Below are 17,369 nucleotides of genomic sequence, written 5' to 3' on the forward strand. Positions count from 1 at the left end.
AAGGTAATTTTTATTTCTTTTATTTTGGCTGGAGTGACGATCGATATCGCTGAGTATTGCTTCCTCGTTGATGAAAGGTGTTCGGTTTTATTATCATTCAAGTTACGGTATATAATCGATGAGCGTTTTGCCTTTGGGTTTCTTGGATTGTTGTTCAATTAAAGATAAGGTATTAGTTAAGGTAGACTAAGGCCATATTACATTTTAATAATTTGATATGTGTTACGTGCTAGCTGCTGGTTGCCTGTTGAGAGAGAGGGAGAGAGAAGAGGGGAAGGCCATTACCTCAAGTTCGAGCTTTGGCCTTGGGAGGGGGTGTGACGAGAGTAGGCTGTTGCCTGTTTCTCGTCGGTCCCTGTATCTCCCCCCTTTGCCCTTGGCAAGGCTCAGTGATCAGTATTTGGCGCACTCTTCTATACACCTAATACTGTACCTCTTTTTCAGGCGCCATAAATTACCAGGCCCGGCTAACAAGGAAACCCCCCCCAGCCCGACCTCACCGATTTCAATAATCTTTTGATATGTTATAGTTCATCAAAAAATAAGACATACGTATTTTTTCTTATCGGCGGAAAAACACTTTGAGGGGGTGAAAACAACCCTCAAAGTTCACCCCCAAAAATAGATTTTCCAATGTATCTCAGCATCTAATTGATATTTTACGACCAAACAAATTTCATATCACTTCTCATGTGAAAAGCAAACCAGCACATGCAATTCCGACCACAAGGGATGCAACCCTTATTTTTTTTATTTAAAATACTATCTATTTCATGACTATTTTTATGAAAAAAATTAAAATAACCCGAAAAAAATTGGAAAAAACATTACCCTACATAAAATACAAAAATAAAGTTAATCTATTCAAGCTTTTTTTCAAACTACTCCCTTAAAGTTGAAAAACCACCCCTAAAAAATTGTTTTCAATACATTACAGGTGGTGTTGATAATTTAGTGTAAAATACGTTAAGCATCATTTATACTGTACAAACACAACTATCTCGTGCAGTTTCGACCACAAGGGTTGCAACCCCTAATTTCTGTCATCGAAATTTTTACCTTCTTTGTACCTATTTTTGAAGAAAAGTTCATAATGAGCTTAAAAAATTAGAAAAAATGTTACCATGGATAGAATAAGAAAAAAAAATTTACTTCTCATTTTTAAAACCACCCCTAATTTCGAAAAACCACCCCCAAAAAATTGTTTCCAATACATTACAGGTCCTGTTGATAATTTACTGTAAAATACGTTGCTCATCACTTATAATGCACAAACACATTTATCTCGTGCACTTTCGACCACGAGGGTTGCAACCCCTAATTTATGTCATCGAAATTTTTACCTTCTCCATTCCTATTTTTGATCAGAATTAAACACATTATAAATTCCAATTATTCTTATGCCTGCTTTAACATCAGCAATAAAAGTATTTGCTTTAATCGTTAGTTCTGAATTACTTTCTAGTGTTTTCTTGGTTATAAACTTATTTATTTTCCGGGATACTATTCTATGAGCTTTCTTGAATTTACAAAGCCAGTTATCCGAAGCTTTGAATCTTACATCTTCTGATCCTATAATCTTTTGAGCTTGCAATGCCCATCGACGTATGTCACGATCATGAATGATGTAACCAGCGTCTACTGCTGCTTTAAAATTATCAAAAGTGTACTGACAAATTCTTACAATTTTTTCTCTATAAGTACCACCTTTGTTGACTGTATGAGCCCAACGTTTCAACTGACTCACAGATGAAACTTTCTTAAATTGTTGACGTACACTTTCAACACTTAAATTTTTTTTTTTGCCACTTCTCCAGTATTCTACGGCTCTTTGCTTATATTCAAAACTGACATCTTCATTGTCTTTGGTACAATGGTCGGTGGGTGCTTCCAAATCGTCAGGAAAATGGTGTTGAACTTCATCTTCTACTATTTTTGCAGCATGATCTTTGTAATCTTCTTGAAAATCTAATGTATCTTCAACGATCATATCTACTTCATTGAAATCATTCACGGAATCTATTAAAATGCTTTTAATTCTTTCCGACAATTGAATCTCTTTATAATTTGTCTCACTTTCAGGTATTTGTAGAGTTTGAAAGTAAGCTAATAATAAATTTAAAACGTTCAGAGCGTTAATTTTCATTTTTTAATCTGAAATAAAAAAAAAATATATATATATATCTTATATATCTTCTATTATATTAAACAGAAGGCGCGAAATTCTCCGTGCGTCCGTCCATCCATCCGTCCCCTTTTTTTCCTTATTTTTCCTCTGTATAGGTCTCTCCTGATATCTCTGGGGAATAAGAAATAAACTGAATAACAAATAAACAAATTAGAATAAAAACAAATAAATAAACAAATTGATAAGTAAACAATAATTATAAACATCATTAATTAATAAATCCTCATAATCAGTGTAATTTCAATTTTTTTAATAACAAATATTAAAAAGCCGTAAAATTATTTGCATATAAAATTAATTTTATAGTTATACTTACGTAGTAGGTACTACGAAATACGAATTAACGAAATAGTATCTTATTATTATTTGTACTTATAATCTTATATTCTTATTACTATTTATTATGCTGTTAGTTCAATAGTCGATACAATACGTCCAACAACAAGAAAGTTATGTTGGCTACTGATGAAGAATTACTTACTCATATTTATCAATCATGAAAATAACAGACAATCGTCAGAGACGCTGATAGTAGGACGTAAATAAAATTCTGATAATACTATCATTCATATACCAAAATTTTTGCGCATCCGAGAAACTATACTTATCTTCTAGGTATACTTATAATATTATATTATTCTTGACTTGTTTTTTAATATAATAAAAGTTATTTATTTTTTGATAGAATTAATAAACGATAGAACGTAAAAAATTTAAAAGAGAGCAACAAAATAGCTATGGAATCATAGCTTATTTGATTTAGAAGAGATTGCAACGATATGTCAGAAACTTTTTTTAGGATGGTTTTTCAACATTGAGGGTGGTTTTGAAAATAAGTTTGAATAGGTAAATTTTTTATTCTTATTCTATCCACGGTAATATTTTTTCCAATTTTTTTCGGGTTATTTTAATTTTTTTCATAAAAATAGCCATGAAATAGATAGTATTTTAAATTAAAAAAATAAGGGTTGCATCTCTTGTGGTCGGAATTGCATGTGCTAGTTTGCTTTTCACATGAGAAGTGATATAAAATTTGTTTGGTCGTAAAATATTAATTAGATGCTGAGATACATTGGAAAATCTATTTTTGGGGGTGAACTTTGAGGGTTGTTTTCACCCCCTCAAAGTGTTTTTCCGCCGATAAGAAAAAATACGTATGTCTTATTTTTTGATGAACTATAACATATCAAAAGATTATTGAAATCGGTGAGGTCGGGTTGGGGGGTTTCCTTGTAAGATAGCCTGAGGAGAGCGAAAGCGAAAGAGAGCGTTGCAGAAGGACAAACGTAAGAAGATGCTGCAGTTAAAGAATGAAAGAGAGAGAACTAGAAAAGAGAGTCAAAACTGTTACAATGCTTATGAATGTACACGCATAATAGCATCAGATGTACGAAAATCCGCTTATAATACAGTGTTCAGTCTTCTGAAATTCCATAACCTCAAACTCAATATTTTCTAAGCCAGTAGGAATTCACGTCATTTCTTGAGTAATCCTCAAACCAGAACATTTGACGGAATCACATAAAGTCGACACTCAGTCGTGCACTGCTCATCGAGTTACGAGAGCACGGTAAATATTGAGTTTCGTGTTATTATAAGCCTATGGTAGAATATTTAGACCCAACATTTTTCAAACAACCATATTTCCGTTGAAAAAATTATAAAATTAATTTTGAATAGTATTTATTGTAACCCAAGAGTTGCTTTTTTTTAGGAATTGTGATCAGGATTTTGCAGAAAATATTCTTTATCATGTTACAAGTGGTCAAATATAGAAAAAAACGTGTTTTTAACGCGTTTAGGTTAAGATGTCTGGAAAACCAAGGGTAATAGAGCAATTCTGGGCCTAGATTTGGAATTAGCGCATGAAAACCTATTAAACATGCTTTGTATGATTTCAGGTTCTTAAAATTATTGGCCTGTATAATTTTGTTGGGCTACACTGATTTTCTATCCACACGTTTTACACACTTTCTTGCAATTGTCTTCTAGACTGCACTTCGTTGATGTATGTCGGTATTTTCACAACTAAACTAGAGGCTATTTCTTCTAAAGCAATAGCTACTGCTTATTAAATTATATGCGGTAATTTTACACTCATTTAATAGTTTATTACGTGATTATTCCAAATTGCCTATTTTATAGTAAAAGTCTGGAAATATAAAAAAAATGTCATGTAATTCCCCTGGCATGTGAAATTTCCTTGGCATCCATGTAATTCTGCTGGTTAACAATTTTTGTTAATTTGTTTAATTCTTTGAATCCTGCATGCCCACGCTATATACTTCTTCTATAGCTTAGTACAAACATATTACATGTGATAGAAACGAAAAATTAAACTATTTTTTAAAATCTTAATTGACTGTCGAAATTTGAACTTTAGATGAGAATTACCCATATGAACTCAATCGCCCCTGAGACCTGACCAAAGATAAACTGATATATATCGTAAATTATGTCTTAAATTATTACATTTATTTAAGTTATTTTTATTACATCAATTATGTCACGGCTTATGTTTTTCTAAGAATCTAGTATGAACAAACACAGTGACCCATTTTAATCTACGGACCCAAATATTTTCTAAAATACTCTATCTACAAATAAATGGTTCTGACGAAAATTGTTCAGGACAAAAGTGAACATTTGAATGTATCACTAGCTTTGACCTTGAGGTCCGTTTTGCAGGTAATTTCACGGTCAAGATAGTTTTTTTTAAATAGAAACCCCTATTTTTTACTACGAATTTGAAAAGAGCGAAAAATTTTACGTCAAAAATATCCTACGCACTATAAGCTGTTGTGACTTTCAAAAAGTTAAAAATGAAGGTCAAATGTCTGAATAACGATTTGTTGACTTATCCTTCGATTATCATGATTTTATGGTAGAAAAAATATACAAAGTGAACAATAAAAAGTACATAACCTGCAAAAGTATAATCAATCTTGATGGTAATTTCAAGGTCAAGGTCAATTTTTGAAATAGGGACCTCAAAAATTGACTGTAGATTTGAAAAGAGGGGAAAATTTTACGTTGAAAAAGTCAGTCTTTTTCGCCATTAGATTCTTAGAAAATATCAAATTTTACCCATGATTGAGAATTTTTTAATTTGTCATAATCTTTATAAAGTCTCGTCAAAGTCATTTGCCTAAAAAGGGCTATGGAATTTTTTTTCAAGTAATGAAGATGCAAAAAATAGAAGTACCTTCACCTTACATTTAGCGTTATCTGGAAACAACAATGTGAACGTAGTAAGTTTTGTTACCTTCCGGGAGCTTTTTTATCGTGAGTCCCCTTGCATCTTACAAAAGAAATGTAACTAACAAAACTAAAAGGCTCGCAATGGACACCTTGATCATCAGTAGAATCAAAATGATTTACGAGCTTTAACAATTTTAGCAGCTGTTTATCTGGATCCACATGTAACTCAAGGTCAAGATGGTCAAAATTGTTTACACTTTTGCAGGTTGTGGACTTTTTAAAGTTCACTGTGAACATTTTTTCTACCATAAAACCATGGTAATTTAAGGATAAGTCACCAAATCGTTATTCAGACATTTGACCTTCATTTTTGACCTTTTCAAGGTCACAACAGCTTATGCTGTATAAGACAGTTTTAACGTGAAATTTTTTGCCTTTTTGAAATCTGTAGTCAAAAATAGCGGTTTTTATTTCAAAAAATTACTTTGACCTTGAAATTACCTTTAAAATGGACCTCAAGGTCAAAGCTACTGGTACATTCAAATGTTCCCTATCGTCCTAACAATTTTTGTTTGAACCATTTTTTTGTAGATAGAGTATTTTAGAAGATATTTGAGCTAGTAGATTAAGATGGGTCAAAAAAATATTTTTTTTTGCAAATTTAACAACAGCATTTTAAATAATTCTTGCTCTTCAAAAGATACGAGTACTCCTCATTTTTTTCGATAGAGATATAACACATTGAAGTATGATAAATTTCCATTTTTGCAAATGTCGTTTAAGCAGAGGAAAGTTTCGCGGAAAAATGATAGTGGTAAACCTAGCAGGTTAAAGAATTAGTGAGTAAAGGAAATTAGGATGTAGTAATTGAGGGTTATTGTAGGCTACAGGGATCTAGTTTTGAGACATGTGGGATGTAGCAGATTGAGGTAAAATGAGTTTACCTAGCAGGCCAACAGAATTCATTGATTAAGAAACTTGGGAATAGCGGTCGGGGGTTATTGCCTAGCAGAGTATATGGTACTTTGATTAAGGTACTTGGGATAATATTTTTTTTAGCGAAGATGATCTTTAAGCGAAACTTTCTTCTGCTTAAACGATATTTGCGAAAATGTGAGGTTATCATACTTCATTGTGTCATATCTTTATCGAAAAGATGAATCTATCCCTTAAAGTAATTTATGCGGACGGCCACAGGTGTAACCTTTCGGGTTGTCGGTACTTTTTTCCGTTATAACATCAAACTATAATCTCTGATTACCATATTACAGTTATTAGTATACTAGTAATTCTATGAGTCATTATTACTTCCATATTAATTATAAAAATAGATTTTTTGGTACAATAATTATAACACACACACACACACACACACACTCGCGCGCGCACATACACAGATGGATGCTGTTACCCGATCCTAGCTTGGCTATGATTATGAAATCTATTATTGGTTCTTTCAAATATTGCTCAAGCGAGTTACGTGTGCTGATCGATTGTGGTGTAACTTACGTAAATCTAAGACTGTATTATAGATGTGCGAGATTACACCAATTTCTAGATGATAATTCAACGCAACGATAAAATAATACTAATAACTCCTAGAATAATAATTATACAAGGTGTCAAATAAGTAACGGAACAAGGCTGTAGCTTTTTAGGTACAGATTATTAGACCAAGGTCAAGGTCATTCCTTTAGTAACTTTCAATGCGGAATCCGATGGTGACCTTGGATTTGACCTTGAGATTGACCTTCAAGGTTATTTCAAGGTCAACTTTGTTTTTTTAAATGGGAACCCCTATTTTTGACAACGGCAATCGAAAGAGCGGAAAATTTTACGTCCAAAACGGTATTTTTAAATTTTTTTTCATGGCCTTGAGAAGGTCGATTTAAGGTCAAATGCTTGAAAAACTGCCTAAAAGCGTTTTTTTAATTGTTAAGATATCGAAAAATAACCTCTAAAAAATTTGTTCAGAACAGAGTGGGCCACCCAATGCACCAAAAACCTTTGACCTTTAACCTCATTTTGAAGGTCATTTCAAGGTCGAAGTGTTTTTTGTAATGGAAACCCCTCTTTTTGACCCCGGATTAGCACATAGCGCGAAATCCGACGTTTGGATAAGGTATTATGTTGAGTTTCGATTGATCCACGACGTTCATCGCTAAGGTCATGTGAAATTTAGATCCAATATTATTCGCGAAACATTTACAAAATGTTTCGGGCTAAATTTATTAAATTCTACTGAGAGCATGTTTCAGTGACCTTATCTTTGACCTTTGATTGTTTGAATAATAAAGTAACGGGTTATCCAAACCGAAAGTCAAGTTGTTTTAAATGAGGAGCAAGCAGAGACATAGGTACAGTTTTTTTGCCGGATAAGTTTTTTCCACTCACTGCGTTTTGAATGTTTCTTTCTGACTTCGCGCTATATGCGAATCCGGGGTCAAAAATAGGGGTTTCCATTACAAAAAACATTTCGACCTTGAAATGACTTTCAAAATGAGGTTAAAGGTCAAAGGTTTTTGGTGCATTGGGTGGCCCACTCTGTTCTGAACAAATTTTGTAGAGGTCATTTTTCGATATCTTAAAAATTAAAAAAACGCTTTTAGGCAGTTTTTCAAGCATTTGATCTTAAATCGACCTTCTCAAGGCCATGAAAATAAATTTAAAAATACCGTTTTGGACGTAAAATTTTCCGCTCTTTCGATTGCCGTTGTCAAAAATAGGGGTTCCCATTTAGAAAAACAAAGTTGACCTTGAAATATCCTTGAAGGTCAATCTCAAGGTCAAATCCAAGGTCACCATCGGATTCCGCGTTGAAAGTTACTAAAGGAATGACCTTGACCTTGGTCTAATAATCTGTACCTAAAAAGCTACAGCCTTGTTCCGTTACTTATTTGACACCTTGTATATTAATCTTTATACTATAACATCTAGTCGAGAAAAAGTTTCTAAAAATGTATTAAGGAATTAACCAACGCAAAAAAATTTCATACACTACAGTCCATAAAGATTTGCCATCCCCTTGCTGAAATCATCAAAACTTTAGAGTTTTATGGCTCAGTTTCTATAAGAGCTAGAAAATCCTGCGGGGTCTCATTTGAAAGGTCTTGCCAAGACCTTTCAAATGTTGTAAAACATAATTGATTTTATTTGTTTTTTGTACAACTTGTGATGTCATAAACAAATTGTTTTTTTTAATTTTTTCACATCAACTTCGATCCCGATTTATTTATACGAGTATAACGGAATCTACGATGGAAAAACTGTATAAGCCATTCGATAGAGCTTTCAATAAGCTACAAAATCCATATCCGGAAAATTTTTTTACCTTTATTTTTTATGAGCTATATGGTGTTTTATACAAAAACAAAGATTTTCAAAAAGTGGGCTGTATTTTTTTATTTTCAACTCTAAAGAAAAAACTCTCAGGAGAAAAAATGTAGCATTTTGCAAGAGTTATCAAATGCGCGACTCAGAATTTAAAAAAAAAAAATTTTTTTTTTCACGTTTTTTAGAATTGAAATTTTTCTAGAAAAAAAACTGAAATTACATATATTTAATAAAATTAGTAAGTAACTAGTATTTATAACTGAATGGGCTTAGAAACAATGATAACAAGATACATTTATTGTATTCGACGGTTGTAACAGAGGAATTTGCATTGTTTTCATTTTTAATGACTTTCTACAGTATTATGCTCACCGATAATCACTGTGATAATCACTAAGTGTTTACGTGGTTTGATTTACTTGACTTTCATGAATGTATACATATAGCAGAGAATACGTATGGAAATTCAGTCTCTTATCAGCTTTAATGAATGAAATATCAATGTGTCCAATCTAGTCAGTAAATTATGCATGTATTTTTTGTTCATTAAAAATGACGAAAAAAAGAAACTGAAGCATTGAAGAGCGATCTGAGAGAGTAGCCTTGCATAAAGTGAATAAAAGTAATAATAAAATTTCCAAAATTTTGAATATTCCAAGAAGAACAGTTGATTATAACATTAAAAAATTCATAACTCAAGGAAATATCAAAAACAAAAAAATTTCAGGAAGGCTTAGGAAAACTACGAGCGCTACTGATAAACACATTTGTAGTACAAGTACACATAATCCAAGACTCACGGCACTCGAACTTGCTGTTGAAACTTAAAAAGAGTATGATGTTAAACTTAGTGTTACTACGATAAAGAGACGACTTCATGAAGATGGACTATACGGTCGAATAGCAATTAAAAAGCCTTTACTAAAACCGATTAATAAAAAGAAATGATTGGCTTGGGCCAGAAAACATAAAATTTGGACTATTGATGATTGGAAAAAAGTTTTGTGGTCTGATGAGAGCAAATTCGAGGTTTTTGGTAGTAAACGCAGATGTTTTGTGCGTAGAAAAAATAGGCAAAAACATTTAGAGAAAAATATGTGTGCTTCTGTTAAACATGGTGGCGGCTCAGTAATGGTATGGGGTTGTTTTGGTGGTTCTAAGGTTGGTGACCTTCTTAAAATTGATGGCAAGTTGAAAAAAGAAGGTTACAAAAAAATTCTTGAAAAAAATGTTATATCTTCCGGAACAAGAATAATTGGTCGCAAATTTACGTTCCAACAAGATAACGACCCAAAGCATACTTCAAAGTTATGTAAAAGTTATCTTGCATAATTGGAGAAGAAACAAAAATTAGTTGTGATGGAATGGCCACCCTACTCTCCTGATCTTAACCCTATCGAACTGTTGTAGGATGACCTAGATAGAGCTGTAAGGAAGGTAGGACCTACTTCCTAGAAGGATCTTTGGAATATCTTAGAAAATGAGTGGAAAAAAATAAGTGCAGAAACTTTAGAGAAACTTGTAGCACGAATGCCTCATATTTGTAAAGTAGTTATAGCAAACAAAGGTGGACATTTCGATGAAAAAAACGTTTAAATAATTAGTATTGTTTCATTTTTGTTTACAACTGAAATTTATATTCCGATTGTGATGTAATATTAATTACAAGCGTTATTAGTATTATAAAAAATGAAATTATTATTGTTATGTTATTATTGAAACGTTGTAATAAATAAATTTTGTAGAAAAATTGTAACCAAATTATGTTAATCTATTCTGAGTAAGTAATAAATTATGGTTCAATAAATGTATTTTGTTATCATTGTTTGTAAGCCCATTCAGTTATAAATACTAGTTACTTACTAATTTTATTAAATATATGTAATTTCAGTTCTTTTCTAGAAAAATTTCAATTCTAAAAAACGTGAAAAAAAAAATTTTTTTTTTTAAATTCTGAGTTGCGCATTTGATAGCTCTTGCAAAATACTACATTTTTTATTCTGAGAGTTTTTTCTTTAGAGTTGAAAATAAAAAAATACAGCCCATTTTTTGAAAAACTTTGTTTTTGTATAAAACACCATATAGCTCATAAAAAATAAAGGTAAAAAAATTTTCCGGATATGGATTTTGTAGCTTTTTGAAAGCTCTATCGAATGGCTTATACAGTTTTTCCATCGTAGATTCCGTTATATAAATAAATCGGGGTCGAAGTTGATGTGAAAAAATTAAAAAAAAACAATTTGTTTATGACGTCACAAGTTGTACAAAAAACAAATAAAATCAATTATGTTGTACAACATTTGAAAGGTCTTGGCAAGACCTTTCAAATGAAACCCCGCAGGATTCCCTAGCTCTTATAGAAACTGAGCCATAAAACTCTAAAGTTTTGATGATTTCAGCAAGGGGATGGCAAATCTTTATGGACGGTAGTGTATATTTTTGGATTTCATTAAGATTGAATGGCGATTTGAAAATAACTTTGCATAATTATGGTTTTCTAACCCTATTCAGAAGATCTATGAAATTATTAATAGTGAAGAGAGCTGTGCGAGTAATACGTCGACTCGTTTGCTGTTATTGAGCTGGGAGCATGTGCAGTGTTTGCATGCTCTCGTACTTGTCTCCCTTAAGTTGAGGTGCTAGTCGCGACAATTTGATAAGGTCGGCGAGGAGAGGCGAAGGCATTATTAAGAAGAAAGTAGGAATGAACCAATCCAAAGTGCAGAAGTAAGCAAGAATTTGGTCGTAATAAAGTTTTCTAGATCGCACTTGGATCACTGATCGATGATGACTGGAGAAGAGAAATGAACATCATTCGGTGGTCACTTTGCACAAAAACGCGCTTTTATCACTTGTGTGCGTACTTAACTGTTTATCAAACGCATCTTAATTTTCGAATTAGGCTAGTAATCGGGAACAATTATACATCAACCAGGTATCTTGCAGATAAGTGCGCCATTCATCACTAGAGCATACCCACGGTCGATGCAGAACCGTCAACGGTAGAGCTGCAGCAACCGGCCATCAATGATAGCGTGAACCAACAGTAACCTAACAAAATATTGGCTTCTTCGTTAAAAATTTGAATGATTAAATGGAAAGTTATTAACTTTCTACAAAATTAAACGTGCATTTGACGATGCATATGTTGATAATGAGAAATCATTCATTCAAACAATTGAATAGTAATTGTATAATCACAGTTATTTTACCATAATTAAATAAGAATAAAAGGAAGACAATTATTCATTTTATTAACTGTACATCGAAAGATAATCAAATATCCTCCGATAAGAATCTGTCTGTTGTAGTATTGTCATTAGATAAGTTATTAGATAAGTTGAAATTATATATAAATTGCATAAAAAATGATTGTATATATATAGCTCATGAATCTATTACATTTCTAAAACTAATAAATTTATGTATGCGAAAATGATGCGATAGATTTTATCCATTCAATATTTTAATATTGAATTTGTATACACTATAATATATAAAATGCCCAAGCGCTGATTATTTGAGTAGATAAGCACTTGCAAATAAAGCGAAATAATTAGACATATACGTATACTTAATATAATTAATACTGTTAAAAGTTACCTAGGCGATTTATATTTATCTTTTTGAGCTCCGCCAAATGGTCTAGTATTGCCTCCGATCATGTAGTAGTGAAGTGTATCAGGAATACCCGCTAAATCAGATCCTCCTCCTGAACATAACACAACTAATCCTAGAGCTAAACCAGCTGTTAAGGAATATGATTCTCGATCGACGCAATTTTTCATTTCTGGTCCAGGTGGTCGTCCTTCAAATATATATGTTATATTAAATTATTATAAGTACATTGCACAAAAAAAATATGCTTATTTCATTTATTTGTAACGGGTTATACTATAATAAATCGAATATTGTATAGAAGCTTAACAAAGGAGTCTACACGTCGGTCCGAAGGCAATCACGTACGTACATATAGATGAATTTACAAAACTCTTAATCATCATCAGATATATTTTTCTAACTTTTAGTTATGAAAAATATCATCATATTTATGTATTTGTTACATAAAAATTGATCGACTTTATTTCGGTTGTACCCAAGGTTTTCCGTACAATTTTTTAAAGCGATCGTTTCGGGATGCGCGGACACTCCGATAACTAAATAGTGTGACAATTATACATACTAACCATACGCAATGCTGCAATGGTGTGCAATACGAGGTGTGATCAAAAAGTAAGGTGACTTTTCAAATTTCGTTTGAACCTCGATTTTTTTTAGGTTATGTTAATACACTTATCCCGAGCACCTGTACACAGTTTCAAGTGTATAGCGTTATTTTTTTGGTTGTAAGAGGCTCAAAAGTTAGAAGTGTTTTGTGTGCTCCACGATTTGCTGCTGTCTAAGAACATGAATTAAAGAATTTGCATCAAATTTTGTGTGAAAAATGAAATCAAAGGGTCCCAAAACACTTACGATATTAACAATGGCATGCAGTGAGCATACTGTAAGTAAGAAAAATGTTTACAAGTGGTATCTCATCTGTTCCGAGAAGGCTGAGAAGACACTGAAGATGAATCTAGTTCTGGACGCCCCAACACATCAACATCTGATGAGAACATTGAAGAAGTGAAGAAAAAAGTGTTTCAGAATGCTGCTTCCATAGCTATCTCCATCACATCGGCGTATACGAATGAAAAGGTATTTGAGATTCAATTACTAACCACGAGACGAGACTCTTTTACTTAAAGGTCCGAATTTATTTTGGACGATATTTGACCGCTAAACCTAGCACCCGAAAGTTATCCTATTTCGACAAGAGATTAATTGTGGATGTACTACTGAACAACAATGATAAAAGCTTTTCTTTATTTCACGAACTATCAAATGCCATAATTATGCTTACTATTATCTCAAAAAATAAATAAATAAACAAATAATTGGAGTTCCACCATCCATCTTTAAAAACTGTAATCATATTGTTTTTACACTATTAGCGACATCGGACGGGCTTCGCACGCTTCCATTTCCTTTTTCATTTCTTGTCATGTCGATAAACATATTTAACGCAATAAATCCCTTTTTTCAAAGATGGATTTTTTAAATTTTGTTACAAAACACATATAATAGTGGAAAACTTGTATTAGTAGAATAGTTTCGCGTCTTCTAAATTTATGAATTATCTTATCGAAAACAGATATAAGCAATCTCTATAGTTCTTTTCAGCCTTATAGGTCAAATTACTATTAAACGTTTATTCTACTATTTTAATATAGATTACGATATTACAAAATTTTTTTCAATCTTACACGTTCAAATATATTAAATTATCAGAATAACTCCAAAGTATAATAACCTCTCGTTTTAACCAAACGATTTACTCGCTGCTAGATTTATAAAATGAGTGTAAAAATAATAACTATGCAGCATACTTTTTTATTATATTTTCATTATCTTCAAAACTACCCATATCAATTATGATAAAATGAATTTGTATTACTTAAAACATCTCAACATGTATATTTGCTGCCAGAACAGTACATCACGTGACTATATCTCAGCCAATTAGATCACGAATACAGTGCTTCAACATAGCATTCATCACTTTTTTGTAAGGGGAAATATGATATATCATCATTTCTATGTGTGCGATGTTCGTATCACTTATGATATTATTAATAGTTCCTACTCTCGTGGTCTTGTCGCGTTAATGAGTAAGAATACCAGCCTGTGCAATAATGGGCGTATTTATACAGATATTCCCGCCTATTTTCGCAGGAGAGTGTTCTTCGAGAAGTTTTCGAATCTTCGAGAAATATTCGCGAATTTTGAGAAATGAATTTTCTTAATTTACAAGTAAATAAACATCAATATTAAAGTTTCAACACATGTAAACTTTACAAAATTAGTTATCGGTCGATTTAGCGTAATTTACAATTACCACAAATAGTATCGTCAAAAATTATTAACTAATAAAGTTAATTAATGCAATATTACAATATTTACAATAGAGCAATATTAAATTTTTACATAACTTTATCGTTTATTAATTTTAGAAGTAATTTCTAAAAAGAAATATTCAAATTAGTTAATAACATTTAAATTATAACAAATTTTCATATTATCATTAAAATAATCTTCTTCAGACTCTGACCGAGATCTTACACTTCTGCGACGTTTCGGAGCCATTACAGTTTTAAAACTTGAAAAGCTAATTGAACATGTAAAATATGAACACTAATACGTAGTATACTAATAGTATAGTAGACAAAGAGTAAAAAAGCTATAGATCCTCCAAAATACAATTGATTTACAAATATTCAACAATTTTTAACTATAGAAATTCAATTTGAATTTTAATTTCAATACAATTTTGAAATTCAGATGTAAACATTGGATCAGTGTGCAGGCAGCGAAAAGTCGCGAGGGCACGTTGTTTTGTTTACAGTTGCGCACTCGCTAAAGCCGCGCGTCTGCTTACAGGCGTTGAGAAGAGAGTTTTCTCGGCGGACTCGTGACCGTTGCCATGCGCTGTTGCCGATGCGATCCGCGCGTCGGTCTGAAATTTGAACCGGCGCGGTGGCCGTGAAAAATAACGATTTAGTCCAGGCGAATAGTAACTGGAGGTGGATGTAAGAGCCAAATCCGAGATTATTCTTGGAATCGCTCAAGAATAATGTCAGAAACATTATCTGATACCTAGCGCCTTTTTTTTGCGGAGCTTTTCGTACCAAAAATCGGAGAAGGGGAAAACATGCAAAAATGGGCTGTTCTTCATCACGTTTCTGCATATTACTCGTGAAATATCAAGTATTCGTTAAAACTTGTAATAAGCAAAGTTGTAGAGTGGGAAATTTCCTATAAAATGGCGTATTTCAAAGTTGAAAAATTCCATTACCGTCCGGGGCAGCGGCCGAATAAAAAAAAAAAAAAAACACGAAAAAACGCCCTATTTTTCGCAATCGAAAATCAAATTGACAATTTCGACGAACCTATAACATATTACACTTTCTGGAAACGTCTTTTTTCAACGATCAAATCCGTGAAAGAACGACATCGCTATCTTTTTTAGTTTTCGACTTATCGTATTAGTTAAGTAAATTTTCGGCCGATGACATGCAATTTTTGTCATCATTGTTAGAGCTTTCAACTACTTAATTCCGTTTTCTTTGAAAAATTCGATTTTCGCCTTAATTGCAAAATGAATAGCACCACAGTAGTTGACTCGAATGGAAAACTTGAAAATTTCTCGGAAAGTGTTTGGAAAAAGGAAACTTTTGGCGCTTTAAACGTTCGATTCCGATCATTGTATCCAAAGTTATGGACTCTCAAAGTCAAGCATGTGTACGCGGTTACACAACAACAATTTCGCGATGAAAAAAATTTATTCGTTTTCCTGTGGGCTTGCACTTACCACGAACATGAAGATTCAATACTCGACCCTGCTACATTTCTTTCAAATAAATCACAAAGGGGAAGCGACGCACGCAAAATTTGCTCTCCGAAGGCCGAGGCGCGGTGGTGGGGGAACCTCGGCGCCTCAGACAATCAATAAAGAATACTACGTTCAAATTTTGAAACGTTTGCGTGATGCAGTAAGAAGAAAACGGCCGCACTTTTGGGAAAGTGGTGACTGGCTTCTCCATCACGATAATGCGCCAGCGCATTCATCCAATCTTGTGCAGCAGTTTTTGAGCAAACACAATATCGCATTGGTTCGACAACCTCCATACAGTCCCGACATAGCTCCTGTGACTTTTAACTGTTTCTGAAACTAAAAAAACCATTCAAAGGACACCGATTCGACGACAAAGCAACGGTTGAAAACAATACGACGAGTGTACTCAAGGCTATCCCTAAAAGTGAGTTCCAGGACTATTTTGAAAAGTGGAAACATCGATGGAACCGTGTTATTGAATCAAGTGAAGATTACTTTGAAGGATGCCACCCACCAGATGATAACAAATAACGCTATCACGAAAATATAAAGGTAGGCCCGATACTTTCCGGACAGACCTCGTATTTTGAAGATCTCTGTACTTATTTTTTAAACATCCTGTAACATACTGTATTTATTAATATTTTTCTGTCTGTTTTATATGAAGACTTAAGAATTACTGTAGAACAAAGTAACTTCATTACTGTATTATATTCATTGAGGCATAATTGACCAGATGTTGGGTTAGAAAGTTTAACCAAGTTAATTTATTGTCATTTGCTAGAAGATAAACTGCAATCCTTATACCATTTAACGAAATCTTACGATGGTCCAGATAGTATTACACATTATTATTGCAAAAATTGCATTGAAATATTGTCTTTCAACTGCAAGAGAAATGCAATGTGTGAGTATTGCAATGCAATTTATAACATAAATAAGTTAAAAAAGATGGACACTGTTTTGTTCAACTTTCTCTAAAGCAACAGCTTGAAGATATAATAAATAGCGATTTGTATTTAGAATTCAGAAACTGATGTATAGAAAGTGACGTAATTAATGGGACATTTTTTAGGAAATTGAAAAAAAAACAATGTAATTGTTCCAAATGATATAACGCTGCAGATAAATGTTGATGGAGTTAGTCTTTTTATTTCTTCTAATGCCAGTTTGTGTCCAATATAGGTTGTTATTAATGAAATGCCTTATTCA

General features: G+C 32.7%; 1 protein-coding gene across 4 annotated transcripts in view; it reads right to left on the bottom strand.

Moving 5' to 3' along the window:
* Window positions 1-17,369, bottom strand: part of LOC131675389 (anaphase-promoting complex subunit 1) — an 896,320-nt gene that overhangs the window by 312,548 nt on the left and 566,403 nt on the right. For all 4 annotated transcript variants that reach the window (XM_058954365.1, XM_058954368.1, XM_058954359.1 and 1 more), the window contains one exon: window positions 12,326-12,530. In XM_058954365.1, the coding sequence (XP_058810348.1) occupies window positions 12,326-12,530 (205 nt within the window). The remainder of the gene's footprint in view (window positions 1-12,325; window positions 12,531-17,369) is intronic.

The sequence above is a fragment of the Phymastichus coffea genome, unplaced genomic scaffold, assembly GCF_024137745.1.
Source record: "Phymastichus coffea isolate CEN01 unplaced genomic scaffold, Cenicafe_Pcof_1.1 PCOF00001, whole genome shotgun sequence".
Lineage (NCBI taxonomy): Eukaryota > Metazoa > Arthropoda > Insecta > Hymenoptera > Eulophidae > Phymastichus > Phymastichus coffea.